This window comes from Narcine bancroftii, chromosome 4, assembly GCF_036971445.1.
Source record: "Narcine bancroftii isolate sNarBan1 chromosome 4, sNarBan1.hap1, whole genome shotgun sequence".
NCBI classification, from domain to species: domain Eukaryota; kingdom Metazoa; phylum Chordata; class Chondrichthyes; order Torpediniformes; family Narcinidae; genus Narcine; species Narcine bancroftii.
In genome coordinates, this window is record NC_091472.1 from 293,651,842 (window position 1) to 293,677,350 (window position 25,509).

The 25,509-nt window shown below is 39.7% G+C and overlaps 1 protein-coding gene across 8 annotated transcripts in view; it reads left to right on the forward strand.

Annotated features, from left to right (window-relative positions):
- The window catches only part of LOC138762114 (coiled-coil domain-containing protein 148-like), a 146,711-nt gene that overhangs the window by 16,027 nt on the left and 105,175 nt on the right, over window positions 1–25,509 (forward strand). For 7 of the 8 annotated variants that reach the window (XM_069935476.1, XM_069935474.1, XM_069935469.1 and 4 more), the window contains 3 exons: window positions 7,207–7,310; window positions 18,367–18,449; window positions 24,390–24,553. In XM_069935476.1, coding sequence (XP_069791577.1) covers window positions 7,207–7,310; window positions 18,367–18,449; window positions 24,390–24,553 — 351 coding nt within the window. The remainder of the gene's footprint in view (window positions 1–7,206; window positions 7,311–18,366; window positions 18,450–24,389; window positions 24,554–25,509) is intronic. The other variant, XM_069935477.1, reaches the window with a different exon arrangement.

Below are 25,509 nucleotides of genomic sequence, written 5' to 3' on the forward strand. Positions count from 1 at the left end.
TAAATCACTTTTGATTCAGTTTTCTGATAGTAAGTTGCTCCAAGATTTAAAAGCTGTCAATAACTCATTATATTTCTCTGATGCATTGAAAGTTTCCCTCTTTGATAGGCCAATTCAGAGAGACTTCATCATATTTGGCAGCATCTTTTGATCATCAAAGAAATATAAAACCCAATTGTGTGATAATCAAAATAGTTCTTTATATGGGTTAAAGGTGTGTATTTTCAATATGCTGCCGAAATCTGTGGTTGATGCATCTAAATTACGATGAACTGTCACATTAAATAACAATTGGAATTTTGCTTTTCTTTGACTAAAAGGTTCATTTTTTCTACTTCATTCTAACTGTACATTCAATCCATTAAATAATGCTGATACCATTGATGTTATGAACAAAATAAATTCTGATAGCTGCCAAAATAGTGGGCATAAATATATATCATTCTGACAGACTAATTCCCAAGACCATGGAGTGAAAACCCTTTTGGGATATGACATTGGAAGAGTATAGCCAACCAGGTGGAGAGTTCCACCTGATCATTAAACTATTGATGGTGTGATTTTCTTGAATAAATAAATGAAATTCCTGGCTTGATCAATTGGTATTATCTACCACCAGCATAATGCACCTACATACTACTGGTTGTGAAAATTTAATTATATGACTGTCACGATATGACAGTCACTGGTAGAGCTATTAGAACACAAGAAAGAGAAAATTGAGTAGGCCGTTTAGTCTTTGAGTTGCTTTAAAGAGACCTGAGTGGCATCTTTTTCACACAGAGGATGGTGGTATATGGGACAAGCTGCCAGAAAAAGTAGTAAAGGCAGGTACTATTGTAAATTTTAAGACATTTAGATGTGTACATAAAAAAGATTTAGAGGAATATAGACTGATTGCAGGCAAATAGGACCTGCTCAGGTCTTCTTTGGCTTGGCTTCGCGGACAAAGATTTATGGAGGGGGTAAAAAGTCCACGTCAGCTGCAGGCTCGTTTGTGGCTGACAAGTCCGATGCGGGACAGGCAGACACGGTTGCAGCGGTTGCAGGGGAAAATTGGTTGGTTGGGGTTGGGTGTTGGGTTTTTCCTCCTTTGCCTTTTGTCAGTGAGGTGGGCTCTGCGGTCTTCTTCAAAGGAGGTTGCTGCCCGCCAAACTGTGAGGCGCCAAGATGCACGGTTTGAGGCGAGATCAGCCCACTGGCGGTGGTCAATGGGGCAGGCACCAAGAGATTTCTTTAGGCAGTCCTTGTACCTTTTCTTTGGTGCACCTCTGTCACGGTGGCCAGTGGAGAGCTCGCCATAGAACACGATCTTGGGAAGGCGATGGTCCTCCATTCTGGAGACTTGACCCATCCAGCGCATCCTGCTCAGGTAGACAACTGGTTAACACGGACAAGTTGGACTGAAGGACCCAATTTTATGCTTTAAAACTCTACTGTATTTTCCAGCGCTATCCTCAGATTCTTTGATTTCATTTATATTCAGAAATGGATTAAGATTGTTTTTGAATAATGTCAAAGTTTGTCTCTTCATAGACTTCTGGAGTAGATAATTCCGAAGATTAATCATTCCATTCCAGTATTAAATGGCCTGTCCCTGAGATGTGTTAGAGAGATAGGAATGTGGATACAATCACATGAGTAACAAGAGGTTCACTGGCCTATACTCCTGTTCTTAATGCATTTGTTTGTAAATTTAAAATACCTTTTAACCAGGTATATTAAACACCCAATATTGACTTGCTTGGCTCTATGGTTAAATAATGGTATCTTAAGCACTATTTTGCTCTTGATTCTTTGAAATTTATAAATACTGGTATATAATTATAGTATATAAATTATCTGGACAAAGTATCCACCTTGATGCTATCTTTCTCATGTCATTTAAATTGAAAAATTTCAGATTTAAGATTTATTGTCAGAGTACATGCATGACATCATGTACAACTCATGAGATTTCTTTTTTGGGTGGGTGCGGCAGAATTATTACTAGTTGGTAGTGCAAACGTTAACTGCACACAGTGTAAACATGCAAACAATCAAAATAACTGTAAACCGATAATGAATGCAAACAAACTGTGCAATACAGGGAGAGCAAAGAAAATCAATAAAGTGCGCAAGAGTCCTTAAATTAGTCCCTGATTGAGTTTGTTGTTGAGGAGTCTGATGGTATGTATCATCAACATTATCTGCATCTTTTAAGTTTGCAAAGCTAGTTTGTTCATCTGGGTATAGTGCCACAAGCAATGCTGGGATTAATGGAACCTTCCACTTACAATTTACCTTTAACAATACTTGTGCATCTAATGACCTGTGCCTATTTATCAAATGCTAAAACTTGATTAATGTTTTCTTTGGCCTGTGACTTCCTGAGTATGATTTATTGACACTTTAATGACTCAAAGTAGTTTTGAAGTTTTAAATAACAACTTAGATAAAATAACTTTGTTTTGCACTGTCTTTGTATAATGATGGTAGTTAATGCAGTTGTTTAGTGCAAAGAGGGTGTTGTAGGGCAACATTTGTTGGAAGCAAGTATGATGTTATGGCGACGCACTCGCTCAGGGCGAACCAGCCCTGCTTGTAACGCCTCGTGGCGGCACAGCCCTGGGAAGATGGCGCTGTCGGGGCTTTCTTCCTCAGTCAAACCTCCCATGTGGCATGCGCCCCAGGCAGCGTGGTGACATCATCACGCATGTGGTGACTGAACCAACGCTGCTCTTAAAGGGGCACACGCCAGATTCAAATAAAACAGTCGTTAACCCTCAACGTGGTGGCTGTGCTTCTTACACTGCTCACACCGCCACAATGTCACAGTTTTGAGTTGTACAGTATATAAATAGGAAAGTTTTTCAGTCTACCATGAATATATTCCCTATTGTACCTATCTACACTAATCCTATTTACCTGTTATGAGAATATCTGCTTCCTTTACCTCTTCAGGCAGTGCATTCCATTCTCCAGGGGAATGTATTTTCTTAAGCATTGTACCTCTTACCACAAACCTCTGCCCTCTTGACGAGATGCCTGTCACTTGAACTAGTTGATCCTACATGATATTAAACTATTTTTAAAAATATTTTATTTTAGTTTTCACAGACTTACAAAATCAATTAAACAAAGCCATTCATATACATATGCATACCCAAAGTCCGTATTTCTCCCAAACACCCCCCCTCCCACCATAGTAAATACATTCCAAAAACTTCTCTCGATCCCATTCATCATATGGCACACGACCCCAATCAAGATGTGTAATGAAAAAAAAACTCACAATGGCAATGCCATTCAAAGAAAACACTAAAAAAAGAAAGAAGCTTAAAAGAAAAAGAAAACTAAGGACCAGGAAAGAAAAGGGCAGGTGCATCGTCTGCACCAAGTCCTATTGACATTAAACTACTTGAGTGCTTTTGGAGCTTCACTTACCAAAGCAAATTGTAGAAATTCCATTAGCTGCTAACTTGTAGATGCAAAAATCAAATATAAAGAACGGTCAGCAGTGCCACCTCACGAGATTTATTTGTAGAACTGATGGTATCTCACACACTTGACATGTAGCAAATGTTGATGCAACCTGCTGTTATTTATATGCACAATGAAACTGGACCACAAATTTCTAATTGCTTATTATTCCTGGACCCTTGGGTTTGGTGAGGAAAAACTCTCTGCAGATCGAAAATGAGGTGGTAGCCATTTTTTTTGAATATTCATTCTGGGTGTGGTAAGTTTACAAACATTTCTCTTTAGTTTTGAATCAAACTACTTTAGGCAATTTGTGATTATTGCAATTATGGTGGATAAGTGATTGCAATGTTGGGCATTTCTTTCATTGTCTTTCTGGTAATAATTGCTTTGTGAGGTGTGTGTGTGTGGAGTGGGTATGTGTGGTTATGTACGGGGTGCAGAATTGAAATGGTTGACCCTGGGAGATCTGTCACTAATGCGGACAGAGCAAAGATGATCAGCTAAGTGATTTCCCAGTCTGTGTCCAGTCTCTCTGATGCAGAGGCCTGAGCTATTGGTCAGGAATGTGGAGTTGTTCTCCAGCATTTTTCTGTATTGCTACTTGTAGATACGGCATGATCTGCTTTGTTTCTCCAGTCCTTTTGTGTTTTGCAGAATATCTTAATATTTACAGGTTTTCTTGTTTTGGGAAAGAAAAAGAATGCATGAAAGGGAAAGCAGGTTGGGAGAAGCAGACAAAACTAGGGAGAGGAGATAGTGGTATGAGACTGGGTCAGAAGGGGGAAGAGATTGAGGGAACTATAAAAAGAGGCTAAGGTATTATATCACTCACCCTTTATTCCCTCTCCCCATTCCCTATGGCTAAACAGGTGCAGCACTTTAAGGAAAGCCAATAATTTGTCTTCAATTAAATAAGATTCAATTTAGATCAGGGGTGTCAAACTCAAATTCACGGAGGGCCAAAAGTAAAAACTTGGACTAAGTCGAGGGCCGAACTAAATATTTATTGAAAATTTTCAACAATATCTGCATGTTTTCTCTTCTTTCAACATATGTAATGTTAAACTTTTTCTTATTAAAATAAATGTTTAATAATAGTTTTGGATAAATTCTTTCCAGAAGCATTAACAAATGAGAAATAAAATATTCAATAAATAATATTTCTCTATAGAGGATTTGTCAAATGTTGCTAGTGTGCTGTCGAATAGTAAAATCTGAGGGCTATTGAGAATGTGGGAGAAGTACATGATTCCTGAAACAATCAAATGGGTGACTGATTGTGGGCATGAACTCTAGCATGCCCTTTTTCCATTGGTACAGATATCCTTTGATTTACACACTTTTCAAGTTTTATGCCTAATGAGCTTGTATCCAGGAGCAGGACCATTTTTAACCAGGAATATATTTATCACTGTGACATGAAACTATTGGAAGATCGTTTTATCCTGAGATTAAAGTTCATAATACTTACTCAGGCCTGTGTGCGGGAGGGCGGGGTTTGCGGGCGATCGGGTTGGACAACGAAAGTGCGGGGACATCGGCTCTCGCTGCAGGGCGGCATCTTGGCGGATCAGCGGCCCTGTCACCGTGAGTCGTGGGTCGGCCTGCAGCAGGGAGGGGGAGTGGGCAATGGTCCTGGCGAGGTCAGGCCCCCCCCTGAGTTTCTGCCGGACCCCCCTTGACCTGCTGAGTTTCTCCCGGACCCCCCTTGACCTGCTGAGTTTCTCCCGGACATCCATTGACCTGCTGAGTTTCTCCCAGACCCCCCTTGACCTGCTGAGTTTCTCCCGGACCCCCTCCCCTTGACCTTCTGAACTTCTCCCGGACCCCTCCCCTTGACCTGCTGAGTTTCGGACCCCCCTTTGACCTGCTGAGTTTCTCCCGGATCCCCCTTTGACCTGCTGAGTTTCTCCCGGATCCCCCTTTGACTGCTGAGTTTCTCCCGGACCCCCCTTGACCTGCTGAGTTTCTCCCGGACCTCCCTTGACCTGCTGAGTTTCTCCCGGACCCCCCTTGACCTGCTGAGTTTCTCCCAGACCTCCATTGACCTGCTGAGTTTCTCCCAGACCCCCCTTGAGCTGCTGAGTTTCTCCCGGACCCCCTCCCCTTGACCTTCTGAATTTCTCCCGGACCCCTCCCCTTGACCTGCTGAGTTTCGGACCCCCCTTTGACCTGCTGAGTTTCTCCCGGATCCCCCTTTGACCTGCTGAGTTTCTCCCGGATCCCCCTTTGACTGCTGAGTTTCTCCCGGACCCCCCTTGACCTGCTGAGTTTCTCCCGGACCTCCCTTGACCTGCTGAGTTTCTCCCGGACCCCCCTTGACCTGCTGAGTTTGTCCCGGACCCCCCTTGACCTGCTGAGTTTGTCCCGGACCCCCCTTGACCTGCTGAGTTTCTCCCGGACCTCCATTGACCTGCTGAGTTTCTCCCAGACCCCCCTTGACCTGCTGAGTTTCTCCCGGACCCCCTCCCCTTGACCTTCTGAATTTCTCCCGGACCCCTCCCCTTGACCTGCTGAGTTTCGGACCCCCCTTTGACCTGCTGAGTTTCTCCCGGATCCCCCTTTGACCTGCTGAGTTTCTCCCGGATCCCCCTTTGACTGCTGAGTTTCTCCCGGACCCCCCTTGACCTGCTGAGTTTCTCCCGGACCTCCCTTGACCTGCTGAGTTTCTCCCGGACCCCCCTTGACCTGCTGAGTTTCTCCCGGACCCCCTTTTCTTTCCGTGCCGGTGTCCCAGGACCTTTCCAGGGCAGTCTCCGCGCTCAGGAATGTGCTGGGATCCCGGTCAGCGGTGGAGGAGCAGGTGAGCGCAGCTAATCCCGATCCAGCCCACGCCACTCCCGAGATTGGCGGGGGGGTTCCACCCTACCTGCCCGACCAGCCTCGCTCTCCACGTGTACTCCGGGCACCCGCCGCTGGTCCGGTGGGAAGGCGCAGGGCGGCCAGCGCCCCCATCGCCCGGCGGGGATCCCCGATCTTCCCTCCGGCGTCCCGACTCCATCTGCAGCTCTAAGGAACGCTGTGCCACTGGGGTTCCGGGCGCTGGGAAGCGGCCTTGGCTTCCCCTGACACTGGCCAGGCCGCGCTGCGGTGGGGGGGGGGGTGGGTGGGGGGACACGACAGCGTGTTTATAAAACCACCCACCACTACTTTTCAAGGATCAGGATTTTTTTCTCTCTCTCTCTCACCCTGGGACACTGCGGTTACTGTGCATGCGCTATACTGGCGCGGCGGTCAGCGGGCCACCTCTAATACATTTTTGATATGATCTTGCGGGCCAAATATAATTATATCGCGGGCCAGAGTTTGACATGTGTGGTTTAGATAATGGCTCAAGGGACTTTATCAACTGGCTTTTGAACGTTGATATAAATAACATACACTGATGTACCCCTCCCTGCTCACTGCTTCATTTGTATTCAAGTAGATTTGCCAGACACAATGTTTCCTTTATTAAGCTGCATCAATTTCTCAGGTAAGAGTACTTGAAGTTTTGGTTAGGCCATTCTAGAGTATTGGTTTTTCTTTTGCCTTGCATCCATACACAGATGAAAGGAGCACTTACTTGCGATCAAAACCTTTTTAACTATCTTGTTTTCCCTTTCATCTTGTGTCATTTATAAGGATTTTATTGTTTTCTGTGATTATAAGTCTTAATAATGACTTGATTCAGTCAGGTTCTAAGTTGTGCATGTACTCCGTTCCCAATGAGAGATCTTACTTTTTTCATTATAAATATAGATACAGAAAATTTTACAAGTAGCAAAAGTTAACAAAGAGAATACAATGATTAAACAACATCAACAGACATGGTGGCAGGAGCAATCAAGACTATGGAAAGCTAGGTAAGATTTGTACATGAAATGTTCCTTTGAGAGATATTTGTAATTGAAACAAAAGTATATTACAATAAACATATTTATGTCCTTTGATTTATGATACAATGTTACTGAGTATTATTTTAAAGTACATATCAATAATCTCCCACTGTCTGAATTCTGAATTGTCAAATAGAAACACATTTACTCAGAATCTATTGGACTATTAAAATGAAACCAGGTACAAATTTACACAAAATCTGAAAATTATAATCTTGGAAATGAACTATTTCAAATATACAAAACAACAACTCCTAACATAATAATTGGGGTTTTTACATGACTCTTCCTTATTCATCAGAATTAGGTTATACTAATTCTATTTTGTTTTACTTTATCTCTTTCAACCATATTTTCTGTCATTTTTATCAAGGAAAACACAATCTTTTGATTTCTTTCATACATGCAGATTTTTGTTGGTTGTTGACTATGTAATTTAAGTGTATATCATTTCGAGATGTATGTTGACAATTAGTCACTGTGTGTTTTATAAACTCAACCAAAGCAGCAAATGTGGGAACTAATTTTTTTTTTCTCATTCCACTCTGGAGTGTTTTAAATTTAAAAAAAAAATATAACATGTGGATATTCTATGGCAGGTGATATGGTTCTGAATGTTAAACTGTGGAGTTTCAGTAGATTATATCCTGTTGCTTCGACAAGTATATAAAAGGAAAAGAAGACAAATGTCGATCCCTTATGGTCAGAAATGGGATAATTTATCATGGGGGGCAAAAGAATGGCAGAAGAATCAAGTAATTACTTTGGTTATGTATTTAAAGAGAAATATACAAATAACCTTACAGATATGCCAAGGAACCATGAGCCTAATGAAAAGGATAAACACTTTGTAAGTAAAAACACAAGACAATAAGACATTGGAGCAGAAATAGGCTTTTCAGTCTGCCCTGCCATTCAATCATGTGCTGATCCATTTTCTCATTCAGCCCCACTACCTGGCCTTCTCCCCATCATCTTTGATGCCCTGGCTAATCAAGATGATGAAGAAATTAAAGGGACTGAGAGCCAATAAATCTCAAATGCCTGACAAGATGCAGGTCGAGTGCTAAAAGAATGAGTCAAGGGAATAGAGAAAGATTTGTTTGGCATCTTTCAAAATTCAATCAATTATAGGACCATTCTTACAGATTGATGGGTGGCAAACATAACTACTTTATTTGTGTGTGGGGGGGGGGGTGGGAAGGAATAAAACAAACATTGATCAATTAATCTAACGTTGGTAGTAAGAAAAAAACCTGGCAAATATTATAAAGCGGGGTGGGCAACCTATGGCCCACAGGCAGAATCCAGCCCACGATCCAAATTTATCCGGCCCGCAACCCAATGCAAAAGTCTTTTCCTGCGTTATCACCTGTCAGTGCGCATGTGCACCACAGCCAAGCAACAGGGCTCCTACTATTTTGCAAGGGTATAAACAGTAGAATGGACGGGCAGGCAGCTGCCACAGCTTTGGCAAGTGGCAATGTGGGCTGTCCGAGCCCAGCTTCAGCAGCGCTGGAGAAAATCACCTGGAAAACCACGCCAACCTGGCTCAATTTCAAACTGCACAATTCACTGATAGATTCTCACAGACTTCTGGAATATTTTATTACAGCGTGGATGCCTTTTGCTTTAACTTAAGTTGTTAATTCTTTTAGACAAATTGTACACCGTGCCGGGGATTTTGTACTTCCTTCAGCACGAGTGGGCATGTTTCAAGATGGAGTAAGTGCAATAGGAAGCGGGAAAAGCCAAGCCGCAAGTAAGCAGGGGGAGGAGGGGAAAACATTGAAAATAAACTGCCCTGATGCACCCTGGCTTAACCCTGACCTCACAGGGGATCGATTGCTGAGGTAAAGCAAGTTTAAAAACCTATGTTATGCAGAAGAAACACAGCAGTATATTTTTTTTTACCTTCTATTGTGGTGTGCTGCCATCTTGAATTTAAAGATGCCTTCCCCTGGTTATGTCATCAGCCAAAAGACCCCAGGCAAGAAATCATTGAAATTACTGTTTTTTAAGTTATTGGTACCATCAGTATGGCCTGCTGTTTAACCAGTGACACACCATTCTGCCCACATATGGTAAAAGGTTGCCCGCCACTATTATGCAGGATGTGATAACAGGACATTTAGGAAGCACCAATAGGATTAGACAAAATCAAAGTTTAAAAATGAAATCGTGCCTAATAAGTCTACTGAGGATGTAACTAGCAGAGTAGATAATAGTGAACAGGTAGAATAAAATATGGATTTTAAGAAGGCCTTTGGGTAGGATATTAATAGCAGCACATGAAATTCAAATTAATAGTCTGTTATGGATTGAAAACTAATCGATGGACAAAAAAAAAACAATGTGCAAATAAATGGGATTTCTTTGTGATTCTCATGACTCATTCTTTTAGTACTCTGACCTGCAGTGTCAGGCACTGGGGATTTTGATGGATATTAAAATCTCTAGTTCAGAAGAAGAGAGAAGTGTATAGCAGGTATAGGCAAAGTGGGGATACAAACACAGGGGCATCAAGCAAACAATAAGGCAAACGGTTGTAAAGCATACTCTCTGCAGACGATGCCGCTTTAGTTGCCCATTCAGAGCCAGCTCTTCAGCGCTTGACGTCCTGTTTTGCGGAAACTGCCAAAATGTTTGGCCTGGAAGTCAGCCTGAAGAAAACGGAGGTCCTCCATCAGCCAGCTCCCCACCATGACTACCAGCCCCCCCACATCTCCATCGGGCACACAAAACTCAAAACGGTCAACCAGTTTACGAGATAGACAACAGACTCTCCAAGGCAAATAGCGCCTTTGGAAGACTACACAAAAGAGTCTGGAAAATCGACCAACTGAAAAACATCACAAAGATTAGCGTATACAGAGCTGTTGTCATACCCACACTCCTGTTCGGCTCTGAATCATGGGTCCTCTACCGGCATCATCTACGGCTCCTAGAACGCTTCCACCAGCGTTGTCTCCGCTCCATCCTCAAAATTCATTGGAGCGACTTCATCCCTAACATCGAAATACTCGAGATGGCAGAGGCCAACAGCATCGAGTCCACGCTGTTGAAGATCCAGCTGCGCTGGGTGGGTCACATCTCCAGAATGGAGGACCATCGCCTTCCCAAGATCGTGTTATATGGCGAGCTCTCCACTGGCCACCGTGACAGAGGTGCACCAAAGAAGAGGTACAAGGACTGCCTAAAGAAATCTCTTGGTGCCTGCCACATTGACCACCGCCAGTGGGCTGATATTGCCGCAAACCATGCATCTTGGTGCCTCACAGTTCGGCGGGCAGCAAAGAAGACCGCAGAGCCCACCTCACTGACAAAAGACAAAGGAGGAAAAACCTAACACCCAACCCCAACCAACCAATTTTCCCCTGCAACCGCTGCAACCGTGTCTGCCTGTCCCGCATCGGACTTGTCAGCCACAATCGAGCCTGCAGCTGACGTGGACTTTTACCCCCTCCATAAATCTTCGTCCGCGAAGCCAAGCCAAAGAAAGAAGAAGATTATAACAAATGTTCACTACATTGATTCTTGGAATGGCAAGACTGTTGTATGTCCAAATCTGTATTCATTTGACTTTAGAAAAATGAAAAAGAATCTAATAGAAACATACAAATTTTAGACAGGGGTTAGCAGACTGGGTGATTTCCCTGTCTGAGGGTCTACAATGTGAAGATCGCAGTATTAGGATTTGGAGCAAGGAAATTATAATTTTGTGAGGGAAAAATTTCTTAATTCTTCAGGTGACGAGTCTCTGACATTCTCTGCCACAAAAAGTGGATGGAGCTAATTTAAGGTATTGTTGTATACACTTCTGTACAAATGATTGGGGTGAGAGTGGGAATATGGTACTGAGGTAGATGATCAGTTATTGTACAATGGAGCAGGCATGAAGGGCTGAATGCTCTGTGCCTGTTTCTATTTTGTGTTTATAATTCCAGGTTCCATTTTATCCTTTCTCTGATTTCCCTCATTTTCCTATTACTATACAAGTACTTTCCTTGAAGAAAATTTTTCTGTGATTGACAAAATATGGCTCAATAGAGCTGTGAATTGTTTTAGTATGAATTGTTGCCTGCATGAACAATTGCACTGGTGAAAGACTGTGCATTTCATCCATCAGAAGTCTACAAAAATGAGATGTGATGCTTATCACTGATATTAAAACTTACATCCACTTTACTTACGAACAGAATTTTTTTCCTTTGGATGTACGTGACAATGGATTGCAGCTAGAGCTGGACCATGGCAAACAATCAATTCAGCTGCACAGAGCGGGATCAGGAACATCGACGGAGCAATAGTGATTGGAAATGCCACTGAATTTTTCCCATTAACTGGGAGAAAGGTGGCTACCAAAGTCAGTCCTCTGATTGGTATTGGGTCATGTGCAAGAGCAGAAGGTGGCTGATGGAGTATATTTGATGTCAAGTGTGAATTCTGACCTTCAGGAAGTTGATGGGATAGTCATCAACAAGCTGAAGAATTTTAGAGACTTCAGTCTCTGTTTGGAAATGACAAATTGGATAGAGGTATTTAGGGTAAATAAAATGAAATTAGTGCAGCATTAGTGCTGATGGTGTTTGATCAGCATGGTCCAAAAGATCTTCTTCCATGGTTTTTGATCTCTGTGACCAATCCAACCATACTGTATTGCTTAAAATTCCCCAGCTCAGTCTTTTTACTCTTATTTTGTACTGGCTATGTCACAAAACCACATTAGCTACCATCTTCAACAACACCATGTGTCTCTAACTTCAGTATTTTGTATCTCCAGGTCTTTGATAAAATGTATTATTCTCTTCTTCACCACTGCTTCTCCATGGGAACTTAAACAGGATGACAAGGGAGTGAGAAATATGAATAGATGTGAAAGAGAACAAGGGATTGTATTTTTTTAAAAAAAGGAAAGCAGGGAAGTCAAAGGCAAGCGACTAGTAGGACAAAAGAGAAAAAAAGTAAAATGATTAAAAATAGCAAAAACATTAGCCAAAAGACTTCATAACTTCAGACTTAAAACAATAATGAGATAAATGAACTAATAGAAATAAACTGATAGCCATTGTATTAACATGGTTTCAAAAGAATTAAAACTACGATCAGAATATTGAGGGATACTAAGTATAGTTATGAAAGATGATGTAGGTTCAGAAGCTGTTGATTCCAATTTGGAGGAGGTTAAAAAATAACAAGGAAAAAAAAGACACTGGTGGGAGTAATAGATAGACTCCTAACAGAAATTACATTGTTGGGAGGAGTATAAATCAACAATTAATGAGAGAATGCAAACAGAACAATGCAATAATTATGGGAAACTAATTTTCACATAGATGGGATTAATCAAGTTGAAGATGGCAGCTAGGAATGAGTATATATATATATATATATATATATATATATATATATAAAAACAATTATGGGGAGCCTGTAAAAAATAAAATTGGGTGATTTTAATCTTTGTGTAGATGAGGATAATGAAGTTGAACAGGATAGCTGTAAAAACAAATTTACAGAGTGGATTTGGGATCATTTCCTAAAGCAATATGTTATGGAGCTCACCAGGGAATAAACTGTCTTGGATCTGATAATGGGTAATGAGGCAGGTTTAATTGATGCCCTCAGAGTAGAGCATCCCCAAAGAAGTAATTGTAACAAGGTGCAATTTTGTATTCCGTTTGAGAAAGAAGTGTTTAACTTAAATAAATGAAATTACAAAGGCATTCAAGTTTATTGACACATGTACCAAGGTGAAGTAATAGAGACTGTTGATGAGTATTGTGAGATAGTGATTCATGAGTGGAGTCTTGTCTAAATGGACAGCAGAGTTTGGTAGGAAAGCAGTGGTAGACATTTAAGGAGGCAATTCAAGACACTCAGCAACAATATATCCCAATCAAGAAGAAAAGATTGGAAAGAGGGATGAACATACAGAGGCATGAAAGTTAAGGAGAATATTAAGTTGAAAGAGAAAACCTATTAGATGGAAAATGTTAACAGTAAATCTGATGACTGGGATAACCTAAGAATCCAAAAAGGTCATAAAAAGAGAGAGAGAAAATAAGCAATGATGGCAAACTGGCAGGAATATAAAAAGACAGCAAGAGTTTTTTTTAGAATATTAAATATTACGGTTCAAGTGAAAATAAGAGAGTGAGCCTTGGGAAATAAATATGGGGAACAAAGAAATGGAAGATGACTTAAACATATCAGAAGATGCATATCCATGTGATAGAAGATGAGATGCAAGAGTCTTAAAGTATATTTAAGTGAATAAGTCCTCAGGATATTGTGGGGCATGCTGGGAGAAATTGTTGAGGCCCTGGCAATGATTTATGCATCATCTTCAGTCACATGAGGTACAAGAAAACCAGATAGAGGCTAATATACCTATTTGTTGGGGCTGCAAACACAAGCCAAGGAATAACAGACCAATAGTAGGGAAATTTGCTGGAGGGGATTCTAAGAGTCTACCAGGATTTGGTTATGAAAGGATTCGTTAGGAATAGATACCATGGATTTTGCTTGGGAAGTCATGTTTCATGGATTTGTGTGAGTTTTTTAAGAGATGACCAAGTCAATTGATAATGCCATAGCATTTGACATTGTCTACATGGATTTTATCAAGGCCTTTGACAAGGTTTCGATTGCTAGACTGATCTGGAAGGTGAGTTCCCATGGGATTCAGGGGTGTGCTAGTCAATTGGATTTAAAATGGACATGAAGGAGTCAGAGGGTGGTAGTGGAAGGCTGTTTTTCAGATTGGAGGCTTGTGACCAGTGGTGTGCCATGAGGTAGATGCAAACCCTCTGTTGTTTGACCTATATATTAATAATTTGGATGACAATGTACTTAATGTGGTTAGTAATGTTGCAGATGAGTAAGTTTGGTGTTATGGAGCCAGATAGCTGAATTACACAGAAACAGACCCTTCAGTCCAAGTCATCCATTGCCAATCAAGATGTCTTCCTAGGCAAATTCTACTTGCATTTGGCCCATATTCCTTTAAGCCCTTCCTATCTGTCTAAACAACTCTTAAATATTGTAACTGTACCTACCTCTATCACTTTGTTTGATATACCCACCATCTTCTATGTGGTGGGGGGGAGGGGGGGGGGAAACTTGCCTCTCAGGCCCCTTTTTGAATTTAGTTTTAGACTCCCTACCCTGGGTAAAAGACTGACATTCTCATCCATCTTATTGTTTCCCCTCATAATTTTATAAATCTATAAGGTCACCCCTCAGCCTCCTTCACCTCAAGGAATACAGTACCAGCTTATCCTGTCTTTCCTTATAGGTTAAGCCCTGGAAACATCCTTTCCTGCACCCTCTCAAGCTGAATCAGCATCAGCAGGTGTATGGAATAATAACTACTTGTCTGCATTCTCAGGCAGGTCAATGCTATCCAGGAGGGGGAAAAAAAAGGTTCACACTCATGCACTCCACTATCATATTTTGGCTGCTTTCTCAATGCTTACAAGTTACACTGCCTGAATAACTGCAGCTCAAACCACATTACTAGAAGGACAAAAATAGCAGTCAGAGCATCAAGTACAGAAGTTGTCCTGTTTTGAGTTTGATGTCTCTCTACAACAGGCCACATATTCCATGTACTTCGGGAATGACACAGTCATGCCAGTACCAAAGAAGACCAACAATGGGCCTGATATCCAGCATCATGAAGTGCTCTGAGAAGCTCATCATGACTCGCATCAACTCTAGCCTTCCAGCCAGCCTTGACCCACTTCAATTTGCCTATATATATATCCATTGCAGGTGCCATCTCCCTGGCTTCCTATTCATTGTTGGAACACTTGGATGCCAAGAACACCCAAGTTAGATTACTGTCCATAGACTACAGTTCTGCCTTCAGTACCAGAGTTCCTAGTAAACTCTTCCCCAACCTTTAGGATCTCAGCACATTTCCCTTCTCTTCTTGACTTCCTTCCTACAATCAGTGAAGATGAGTGTAATGACGTCTCCTCCATGATCACATTCCACACCGGTGGCCCTGAAGGATGTGTACTAATTTCCCAACTATACTCCTCCAACACCCACAAATGTACAGCTAAATACTGTTCCAACCCCATCTTCAAATTTGTCAATGACACCACAATTATTGGCCATGTATCAAATAACAAGATGGAACACAGGAAAAAGATTGGAAGTCTAGTGGCATGGTGCCAAGATAACCTGTTAATGTGATGAGATGATCATTTACTTGAGGAGTGGGGGCAGAAACCACATTAATGGTGCAGAAGTGGAAAGAGAAGATTGCTTCAAGTCTTTGGGCATAAAAATCTTCAATGACCTGGCCTGAGATGAGCATGTTGACATGATCGTCAAGAAGGCACATCAATACCACTACTTTCTTGGAAGGATACGAAAATTAAGTATGCCCTCATCACTTCTACAGGTGCACCATCGAAACCATTACAGGGTGGTATAAGGATTGCTCTGCTCAAGATTTCAGAAGGCAGTGAATGTGGCTCAAACCATAACGAGAACTTTCTTCCCCCTCCTTGGACTCAACTGCATCTCCTGCTGTCTAGGAAAGGCAGCCAACAAACAAGCCTATCACAATCTGGATGCACTCTCTTCTCCCTCCTCCCATTGAGGAATAGGCTTATGAGTATGAAAGCATGCACCAAGAGACTTAAAGATAGTTTCTTTCTTGCAGCCATCAGGATCCTGAATGAATCTTATAACAGTGATGCCCTTGCTTGGTGCTAATTGATCTTTCTTTTCATTGCAATCATATATTCCGTAAATTGTGCTGTTTATATACTGTACAAGTGTTAGTGATAACACTTTTCTGCTCGCAGAAAAATACTTCTCACTTTACTGGCACTAGATATTTTGTGATAAACTTACTAGAAGTTGATGTACATTAGTGACATTTTTAGACCAACAGGAAAATAGGTGGGAAGGCGAGATGTGATAAGATACTATCATGTTACATGTACTAATTAACTAGAAATATCTTCAGCAAAAAGGGAGACTAAGAAAGTGAGCACATAATGTAGCACAAAATTGAAGATTAATGAAATGTTGGCCTTTGTATTTCAAGAGGTTGTAGAATGACACACTTGAGACTACATTTAGAGTAGTGCAAGAAGTTTTGTTCCACCTTTTCAAGGAAGTGGGCTAGAAAAAGGTTCACTAAGATGGTTGTGGCATGGGGGATGTCATGCAAGGAATTATTACATGAATTGGCATGACTCATTGGAGTTTAGTAAAATGAAAGATGATCTAATTGAAACATAGACAGTGATGAGAGAATATTTGCTTTCATGGTAGATTCCACAACTGAGGATTTTGGCTCAGAATTAAGACTTAAATGAAGAGGTATTCCTACCCCCAGAGGATTTTGAGTTCTTGGAACTCTTTGCCACAGAAGGCTGTAGGGGGAGGGACATGTATGTTTAAGATTGAAAAAGATAAAATTCTAAACAGTAAAGAAATCAAGGGTTTGGGAGAAAGGGTAGAAGTTGGTTTGAGGATTATCATATCAACTGTGATCATCTTGAAAGATGGAGCAGGCTTGGCTTGAATGTCTGGCCCTGTTCTTACTTCCTTTCATTTGAAGATAGTCTTTGGAGATAATGTTTCCATTAAATCTGTTCAAATATAGATAGCATAAGCTTGATATATTTTTGTTACTTGCCTGTATATTCACTTCCACAATCCACGAGTCCTTTTTTTATTTGACCACTCCTAATCCTCATTGCTGGTTCCCAGCAATGTTGCAATAAAATTGTGAGTAAGATTCCTATGTATTCATGCCTCTCCAATCTTTACTTTATGCCACTTGTGTTGCCTGACTAGCCAAATGATTAGTTGGTCAAGGACATTCCTTTAGTTGACCATACCAAGTAGAATCTCAATTTCAGGCTAAACATTTTGAGTGTTTCATGATTAACCTAAGGCTGACTTTCAACTCCAAATCCTACAAACAATAAAGATTGCATATCATTTTAGCTTGGCTCGCCTTGCATAATTCTTGCTTGTTCTTGCAAGTTAAGAATTGAAAAGCATGTTTTGAACATATAATCTAGGCCTGACTCTTCTGCACAATATGAAGGGAGTGCTGCACTTTTGGAGATTTTGACCTTTTTTTCTGGATTAAAAAGTACACAATTGGTCTTTATAAAATGCAGTTGCATGCTTTAGCGTAGTACACAAGTTGTTTTTTATTTTGGGTTTTCTTTGAATATGGTGCATATACAATTAGTCACAGTTATGCAAAATGTGACCAAGCTTGCAAGTTGTATGAAAGGGTCCTTGCTTTGTGGACACAGTATTGGCTTGCCCACATAAGGCAGAGGGTGGTTGTAGATAGTTTGAGTTCTGCATGGAGGTCTGTGACCAGTGGTGTTCCACAGGGGTCTGTTCTAGGATCCCTCCTCTTCGTGATTTTTATAAATGATGTGGATGAGGAGGTGGAAGGGTAGGTTAGTCAGTCTGCAGATGACACGAAGGTTGGTGGTGTTGTGGATAGACTGGAGGTTACAGAGCGACATTGATAGGATTCAGAACTGGGCTGAGAAATGACAAGTGGAGTTTAACCCAGAAAAGAGCGAGGTGGTTCACTTTAGGGATCAAATTTAAAGGCAGAAAATCATGTTAACAGGAGGACTCTGACGATTGTGGATAAAGTGAGAGATCTTGGGGTCTGTGTCCATAGGACATTCTAATAGTATTGTTAAAAAAAAAAGCAATTTGATTCATTTAAGCTGGATGCATATTGATTACCAACCAAGAGAATATTTATCACCAAGAGATCATTCACACATCTGAAATTCTTCTTTTGTTCTAATTTTTTCTAAAAGTTTCAAAATCTTTCTTTTCATCATCTTGCTATTTCTTGCTATGCTCTTTTACACAGTTCTCTTCCATTTACAGTTTAGGTTGCTTTCTATTTTGTGTTAATTTTATCTACTCAATAATGGTATAAATGTTACTATTTAAACAACTAAATTAAACTTAAATAAGCTTTCAATATTTGTTCTGTTAATAGGGAAAAAATAGAGCTACATCTTCAGACCTTACTTGAAGGGGGAAGCAATGAAAATGAATTCCGTCTTGAAATAAAAAAATATGGTGCGTATCATCCACATGTGGTTCATTTTGTTTGCGGAAATTTCTAGAACCAGAAAGTAGCGGTTACTGTTATTAAAGCATTGTTTTGAAATTCAATGGAACATTTAATTTCTCACTGGAATTGTGGTGAGAAACGTGTAGAATTCTTTAAAAAATGTTAAATATTGCTGAAAGCCAATAGAATCCTGTATATTTAAGGTCCTATTCACCTTTTTGTTTCAATTTCATTGGTTGATGTCTTAAAACAAAGTGCTAATTCTGGTAAGGGCTCAGCAATATTATGTTATGAATGGATAACCTAAACTGACCAGAATGATCTTTGCTCTCTGATTCTCAACTACAGGTATTCATTTGTTCTTACTCAGTAATTGATATAAAGCTTTAACTTCCTTATTTATTCCTGAGAAAGAGTGAGTGCTTTGTGAACTAGCACCTGAAAAGTTAGAGCAGAGGGGTTGAAACTAATTAACAAATGAAATTTGAATACCACAGTCATGAATGGAGAAGAACTTGCCACCTGATTGGATCAGGCGTGTCTCCAGTGTACTGTAGCATTGACTTGAAGTATTAACTAATCTTGAGTAATAAATGCAGCCTTCCAGCTTTACATAGATCAAAGTAATAAATTATATTCTTAATGAGAAGTCAACATTATAAAATTTCACTTATGAAGAACAATCCTTTGAACAAGGTTCTAGAAGATGACTCGTACTGTATCCGTAAAAGCAGAGTTGTGTGGGGGAATGCAAAGATTGTGGGGAAAAAAAGCTCAACTGTTATCAGTTAGTGAGGGGAAAATTTGCATGATTTACTGCTCATTTCCCTTCTCCACTTATCGATCCTGTGACTTTTAAAATGGGAATGGCAAGGTGTCGTAAACTTGTATGGCATTAGTATTGCAATGCAAATTCTGATATCATTGCTCTTAGGGTGTAATATTTTGGGGTGTGGAAATAGATCAGAGTTTTGTCCAGGGACATGTTATCAGGAGTGATTTATCATGAGTGCATGCCAGAACAATGTAAAATTTTGAAAATAATATTTAAATTGGGATTTCACACTTGGTAGAATACTTTTACTAAAATTGGTCAATATTATTATAAAACTTTGGCACTGTTTCAAAACCTATATCCACTATAAACTTTAGTACTGAGCCCAGCATTCAACGTGACAAAAGTTTAATGATGAAGTTTCAAAGGTGTATGCTCACCTTATGGGTATTTTGTTTTCTGACTGTAACTACCAGAATGTAATATTGATGGTGGAGAAGAAGACCATGTCGAGGGCTAGACTATTTTTGGCTGATTTACAAACCAATGCATTGTTGCCTTCCATGATCTGGGGAGATTTCTGTGGATTCGAAGAATGAGCGCTATATTACATCGAGCCAACCTCACACGTCACAGCTCTGCCTTTGTGCACTATTTAGCTGTCTCGGATAATATTAAAAATGTACTCCAGTTTGAATACATCATGATAGCAAGAGCATGATCAAGACAGAATACTTTTTTTGAAAATGAACAGAGCAATGAAAAATAAGATTGCACTAGATTTTTACAAGCAGGTTTTATCTGAGAGGAAGTACTTTGAACCTTCTCAGTCTTCAGTTCAGATTTCTGGCATCTGCAGTATTTTCCTTTCATATTTTCTTTCGGATGTTTTTTGTGATTGAGATGATGTGTAAAATGATAAAGAAATATATTCCTGTTTTATTCCACAATTATAAAATAATTATGGGAAGACGGGGAATGTTTTTTGAATAGTGGTTTGGACAGAGGTTCAAGTTAAAATGTATTGTCAGGGTATATACATGACATCACATACAACCCTGAGATTCTTTTTCTTGTGGGCCAGGCAGAATTTCTACTTATCAGTTGTTTAAATTGTACTCAAAAAAGATGCATACAAAAAAAAGAGAAATGTAAACAAAGAAAGAAATGTACACAAACTGCAAACACAGAATATATTCAGTCATAAATAATGTGCAAAATAAGAGTCTTCATTTGGGTGTCTGTTTGAGCTGTTTAGGAGTCTGATGGTGGAGGGGTAGCAACTGTTCCTGAACCAGGTGGTATGAGTCTTTTTGCACATGTACCTCCTGCCAGATGGCAGTAGCGAGAATGGAACGTTGTGGATCCTTGATTGCTGCTGCCCTGCATCAGCAGCGTTCCATGTAGATTTTCTTGGTGGTTGGGACAGTTTTGCCTATAATTTACTGGCCTGTGCCTTTTACCTTTTGCAGGGCTTTAGGCACAGAGATATCTTGATTATATGTATGTCAATCAACTATTTTTTTTTCCCCATTGTGTTACACCAATGGCCAAAGAGTTAAGCTCTTGGGTATTTACTATTTCTGTTAGTGTTCTGATTGGCAGCAGAATTAATGCCCTGAGGGCTTTCTGCTTCATGGAAGGAAGAGGATCTCATACCATCGATCAGCTGCTCCTGGGCCTCCAATAGAATCTGCTGCACTGTCAAAGCATTCTCTTATCATCTGTTTATTCTCAGAAGTTAATTCCAGTTTAAAAAAATTTTTTAAGAAGTACCAGTGGCCTTAAAACAGTTTAAAATAAAGTCTGATTCCCGTGGCCTCAAAAAAAAATACAGCCCAAAATTAACGCAGAGTAAATTTGGCTTTAGACTCAATTGCACAATACCAGAGATTAAACAAACTGGAATATAATTTACAATCTTTTTCATCTGCATGTCCAGTTTTGGCTTGATTCAAAATATATTTTTGTTATTTTATTCTCATTCATTTCTGAGGTGTTTCAATAACTAGGATTGCTCTTTAATAAATAAATTGATTCAAATGACCTGTGTTTTACTGAGGGTCTGATCTTGGCCCTTTGGTACCGCTCAGAATTCAGAACTTTGAGGCCATTGGTGACCCAAAATCCTCAGTCTAGGCTAAGAAAAATAACCACATTTACCTCATTAATGAGACTGGGAAGTTACTGGCATGCATGATTCTTCCAATTTTCAAGTTTCTTTTTTTTTGAGTCCATGTCAAATTTTTGAATTAAATTTGCTTAATTCAATGTGCACATAATTTATCATGGTGTGGCAGCTCACCACTAGGCAGGCGAACCAACCCCGCTTGTAAGCCACACGGCGGGGCATCCAGCCAAAATAGCGCCATTGGGGTTTTTCCCTTCCTCCCAGCCCGGGGCTCAGAAGCCCGCGCTGGCGGACCACGTGACGCCCGGGTGACATCAGTGCCCTCCAGCGCGGTTCTCAGCCAGGTCCAGGCTGGGAGAATAAGTGCAGCCCAGCAGCCTGCAATAAACGAGTCTGCTCACTGGGCTCAACCCATCTGGTTGTGTGTGTTATTACAGGAGCAGAGTAGCTGCTGCTACAATGGAACAATTATGCATTGGTTTATTTGAATGATTAGATCTTAGGATGACAAAAGAACCCCATTCAAGATTCAATTTATTGTCATGTCATTAAAAAATGTCATATCACACAAAATTGCTTTTGTCTGGTGTAAGGCAGATATTCGCCATTGACAAAATTTGCCTGAAGCGCCTCTTACAGTCAGAGAAAGAGAAGCATAAAAGAGTACCCCCATAGTCACTGAGTGTCCATTGATTTCCCACAGAGCACCCGCAGCCTCCGCAGCCCACATAGAGTCCAGTCCAAACCATTGGCAACCTGAGATCCAGATCTGAACCTCTGACACAATTAGAAACCCTTCAGCACCTTTGGCACCTCTTGCATCATGGTTCTATACCTGGTATCTTTTTAGCCAGTTTTGAGCCAATCTTCAGGAGTCCAGGATAGGATTTTTTTTAGAAAACATGCAGATCTATTTGCGAGGTAATTTGTTTTGTATATAAATCAACAACATGTGACATAATTCAATAAGACTTGACATTAAAAGAAGGTGCCAACTTGTAAAATAGGATACAATGGGGTTAGGCACAAAGGACTATTAACAAGTCAGTGAAGATGTCAGGCATCAAAATAGTGGGTCATTTTTTCCCAGTCATCTGCTTTCTGGAGTGAAGTTGAAAGTACAGTTCTGATGTTCATAGACACCATGTCCTATCCTAGCATTCTCTGATAAGGCATTGGTTTCTAATACTTTCAAATCTGTGATTCCCAATCCAACATCTTAATACAGAACAAATGTTCTGGTCTCCTAAAGTCTACAGCAGCTCAGGCCATTAAAAGTAATTTCAAGTGCTGAAACTTAATTCCATTTGGTGCCATAGCTGGTGTCTTGATAATGCTAAGAAATAATTTAGATTCATAGCAACTTTCATATCCAAGGGTTCTCAGGAAGCCTGCAAATAGTAGATTATTTTTTTCATTTGGCTATTATTGTGAGGTAGTCATATGTGATAGGCAATTTGTGCAGTACAATAAAAAAAAATCTGATAAATTCATGATCATTTCACTAGCATTTGGGTAAATAAGAACAGAGATGTGTGGTATCACAGAGGTTAAAATAAAAGGTGAAAAAGAATGTCTTAAAGCATGACACAATGGTGCTACTAATACAGCTGTTGCCTTACAGCTTCAGCTACCTGGGTTCAATCATGACCTATTGATCTGGAGTTTTCAAGTTTTCCCAATGAACACATGGATTTCTTCTGTGTATTCAGGTTTCCTCCAAAGACATACTTTTCTTCACAATAAATTCCTGTATTTGTAATATTGTTTGCAATTGACGCACAGTATTAGATGAATTTGATTTAGCTTTGTTTTGGTAATTGTGTTTTAAGGAGAATAAATAACATTCCTGAGGATGTACAGTTTCAAAAGAACCAAAGGACTGTCAGAAAGAGGGTTGTGTTGGGAAATAAAACAATAATCAATTGAGAAATTATCAGGAATATGTGTTGATGGTATGTTGACATCCGATGAGAGAATAGAGAAAGGCTTGTACCCAGGGGATGATGGGTCCTTTAATATGTTGATTCTTCTTCGTAGGCAGCAGAGGATGTAATGTAGACAATGGAGGAGAGAAAAATAAAAATCCTGAGATAGAAACTTGACATTGTGTTCTCTTTCAATTTCTATAAGGCTGAAAATATTTAAAAAGCTGCAGATGTAGGGAAATGGAATTAAAAATGAAATAACTTGAAACATTCTCACTTGTGAGGTAGTGTCTCTGGAAAGAAAAACAGAGTTAAAGTTTCAGAACAACATGGAAAAGTAAGAGAAATATTTATAAATTGTAGGGAAAGTAGGGATGAATAGGGCAAAGATACTATCTCTGAAACTTAATATCAAAGTCCTGTAGCACACTTTTTCTGTGTCAAAATGGTTTGTTCTACTGTAAGACTATCCATCCATAACATTTAGCTCTTCAGATAGACTGCTGGACATTTCCAACATTTCTCTAAATCAGCATTAGCCTGCATTTCACAAGTTTCAAATGCCCCTTTGCTTTTCTCTCTCTAAGCACCATTATTAATCCATCAATCAAGTAGCTTAGTAAATGGCCTTTCACTACAACAACCCAGCCTTACCAAGACATATTCCCAGTGAATTAAAACAGCTTGCAGCTTGAATGGATGTAGCAGACGCTGTGGAGATTTGTGGGGGGAGTGGTTGGTGTGGGTGAGGTTTGAGATGGGGGTAGGAGGAGGGGCGGGAAGATTCATTCTGCTTGTACACTGTCCAGTTAAGATAACTCTCCTCCCTTATTTTCTAGTAATTCATTATGTAACCTATGTGTAAATGTTGCTTGGCAGAGGCTAGTTATTGAAATGTTTAGAGGAAATAAATATTTGAGTTGTTCCTTTTACATGGAGTTTGCTGATGCTTTATTATGGAGTGATAGGGTGTAAATTGAAGGGCTCAGTACTAAATAAATTACTTATAAATCTTATGTTTAAACTTTATTTTACACTGCAGTGTATCAACCTTATTATTTTTAAAAATAACCTTATTTATTTGATATTTATTAAATTTTGTTGGACACAGGCATGTTGTTGCAGAGAAATCAAGAAGCATTTAAAATGGCTGCAGTAGAACCGATCTTACAGTTAAAAGAAGATTTAAATCTAAAACAAATTGAAATGCAGCATTGCCTTTTACAGCAAAACTCCAAAAATGGCCAATTTAATTCCGATCAGATATTACAAGAGGTATGAAAATGCTTCATTTGACTGTTTCCACTTAAATCTTCATATGATTTGAAATTTGTCAAAAAACAAGAAATTATTTAATCAGCTTCACAGACATTGGTTTCCATTAATGTCTATCTTTTGTATCATCTAGATTGATACTGAGAAACCATGCAATAAAATAATATTCTAATTACTCAAGCTCAAATGTGACACTAAAATACAGGAGTCATTATTATTTAAATGGGTCAATTGATGTCTATTTGGTGATATTATTGACGTATCACAGTACTACAACCCACAAGGATTCTCTTATTGATTCCTTTCCTGTTTGCAATCATTTAAGTGCCCTTTTGCCATTTTTCTTGCAGCTTAAAGTCCTTGATTAGCTTTCTCACCTCAGCATAACATTGCTTTTTGTTAGAGACTGGTTCCTAAAGTTGATGATCATACTTAAACCTAATCTTCAGCATGTATTCATAATGCATTTGTTGTATTCCCTGCCATATCTTATCATTCTTCAGTTTTCAATAATGCACCCACTTCATTAATCGTATGATGTTCATCTTATTAATACTTCCTTGAGTGGAGCTGAATATTGAGTATCATAGTCCCGCTTCAATTATTGTTAATGATCTTGTACTGCATAACTCCTTTTTTAAAAAAAAAGTTATCACCATCTCAGATTATTCAAACTAATTGGATTAGTTATTTTTGTGTGAAGGATAAATATTTGCCAGAACACTCAGGGAAATTCTATTGCATCACGATTTTTTAAGCCACCTGAGAAGGCTACAAATTAACAAATTTTCTGAAAGGCAGCATCTTTAATAATTCAAATATCCATTTAACACTGTAATGAAATATCAGGGTAAATTATGTGCTCATCCCTAGAGTAGGATTGAACCATTTGTCTTCAAATTCAGTTCTTAAAGGCATTTATTAAGATCAATATAAAAACATGATAAAAGGTAATC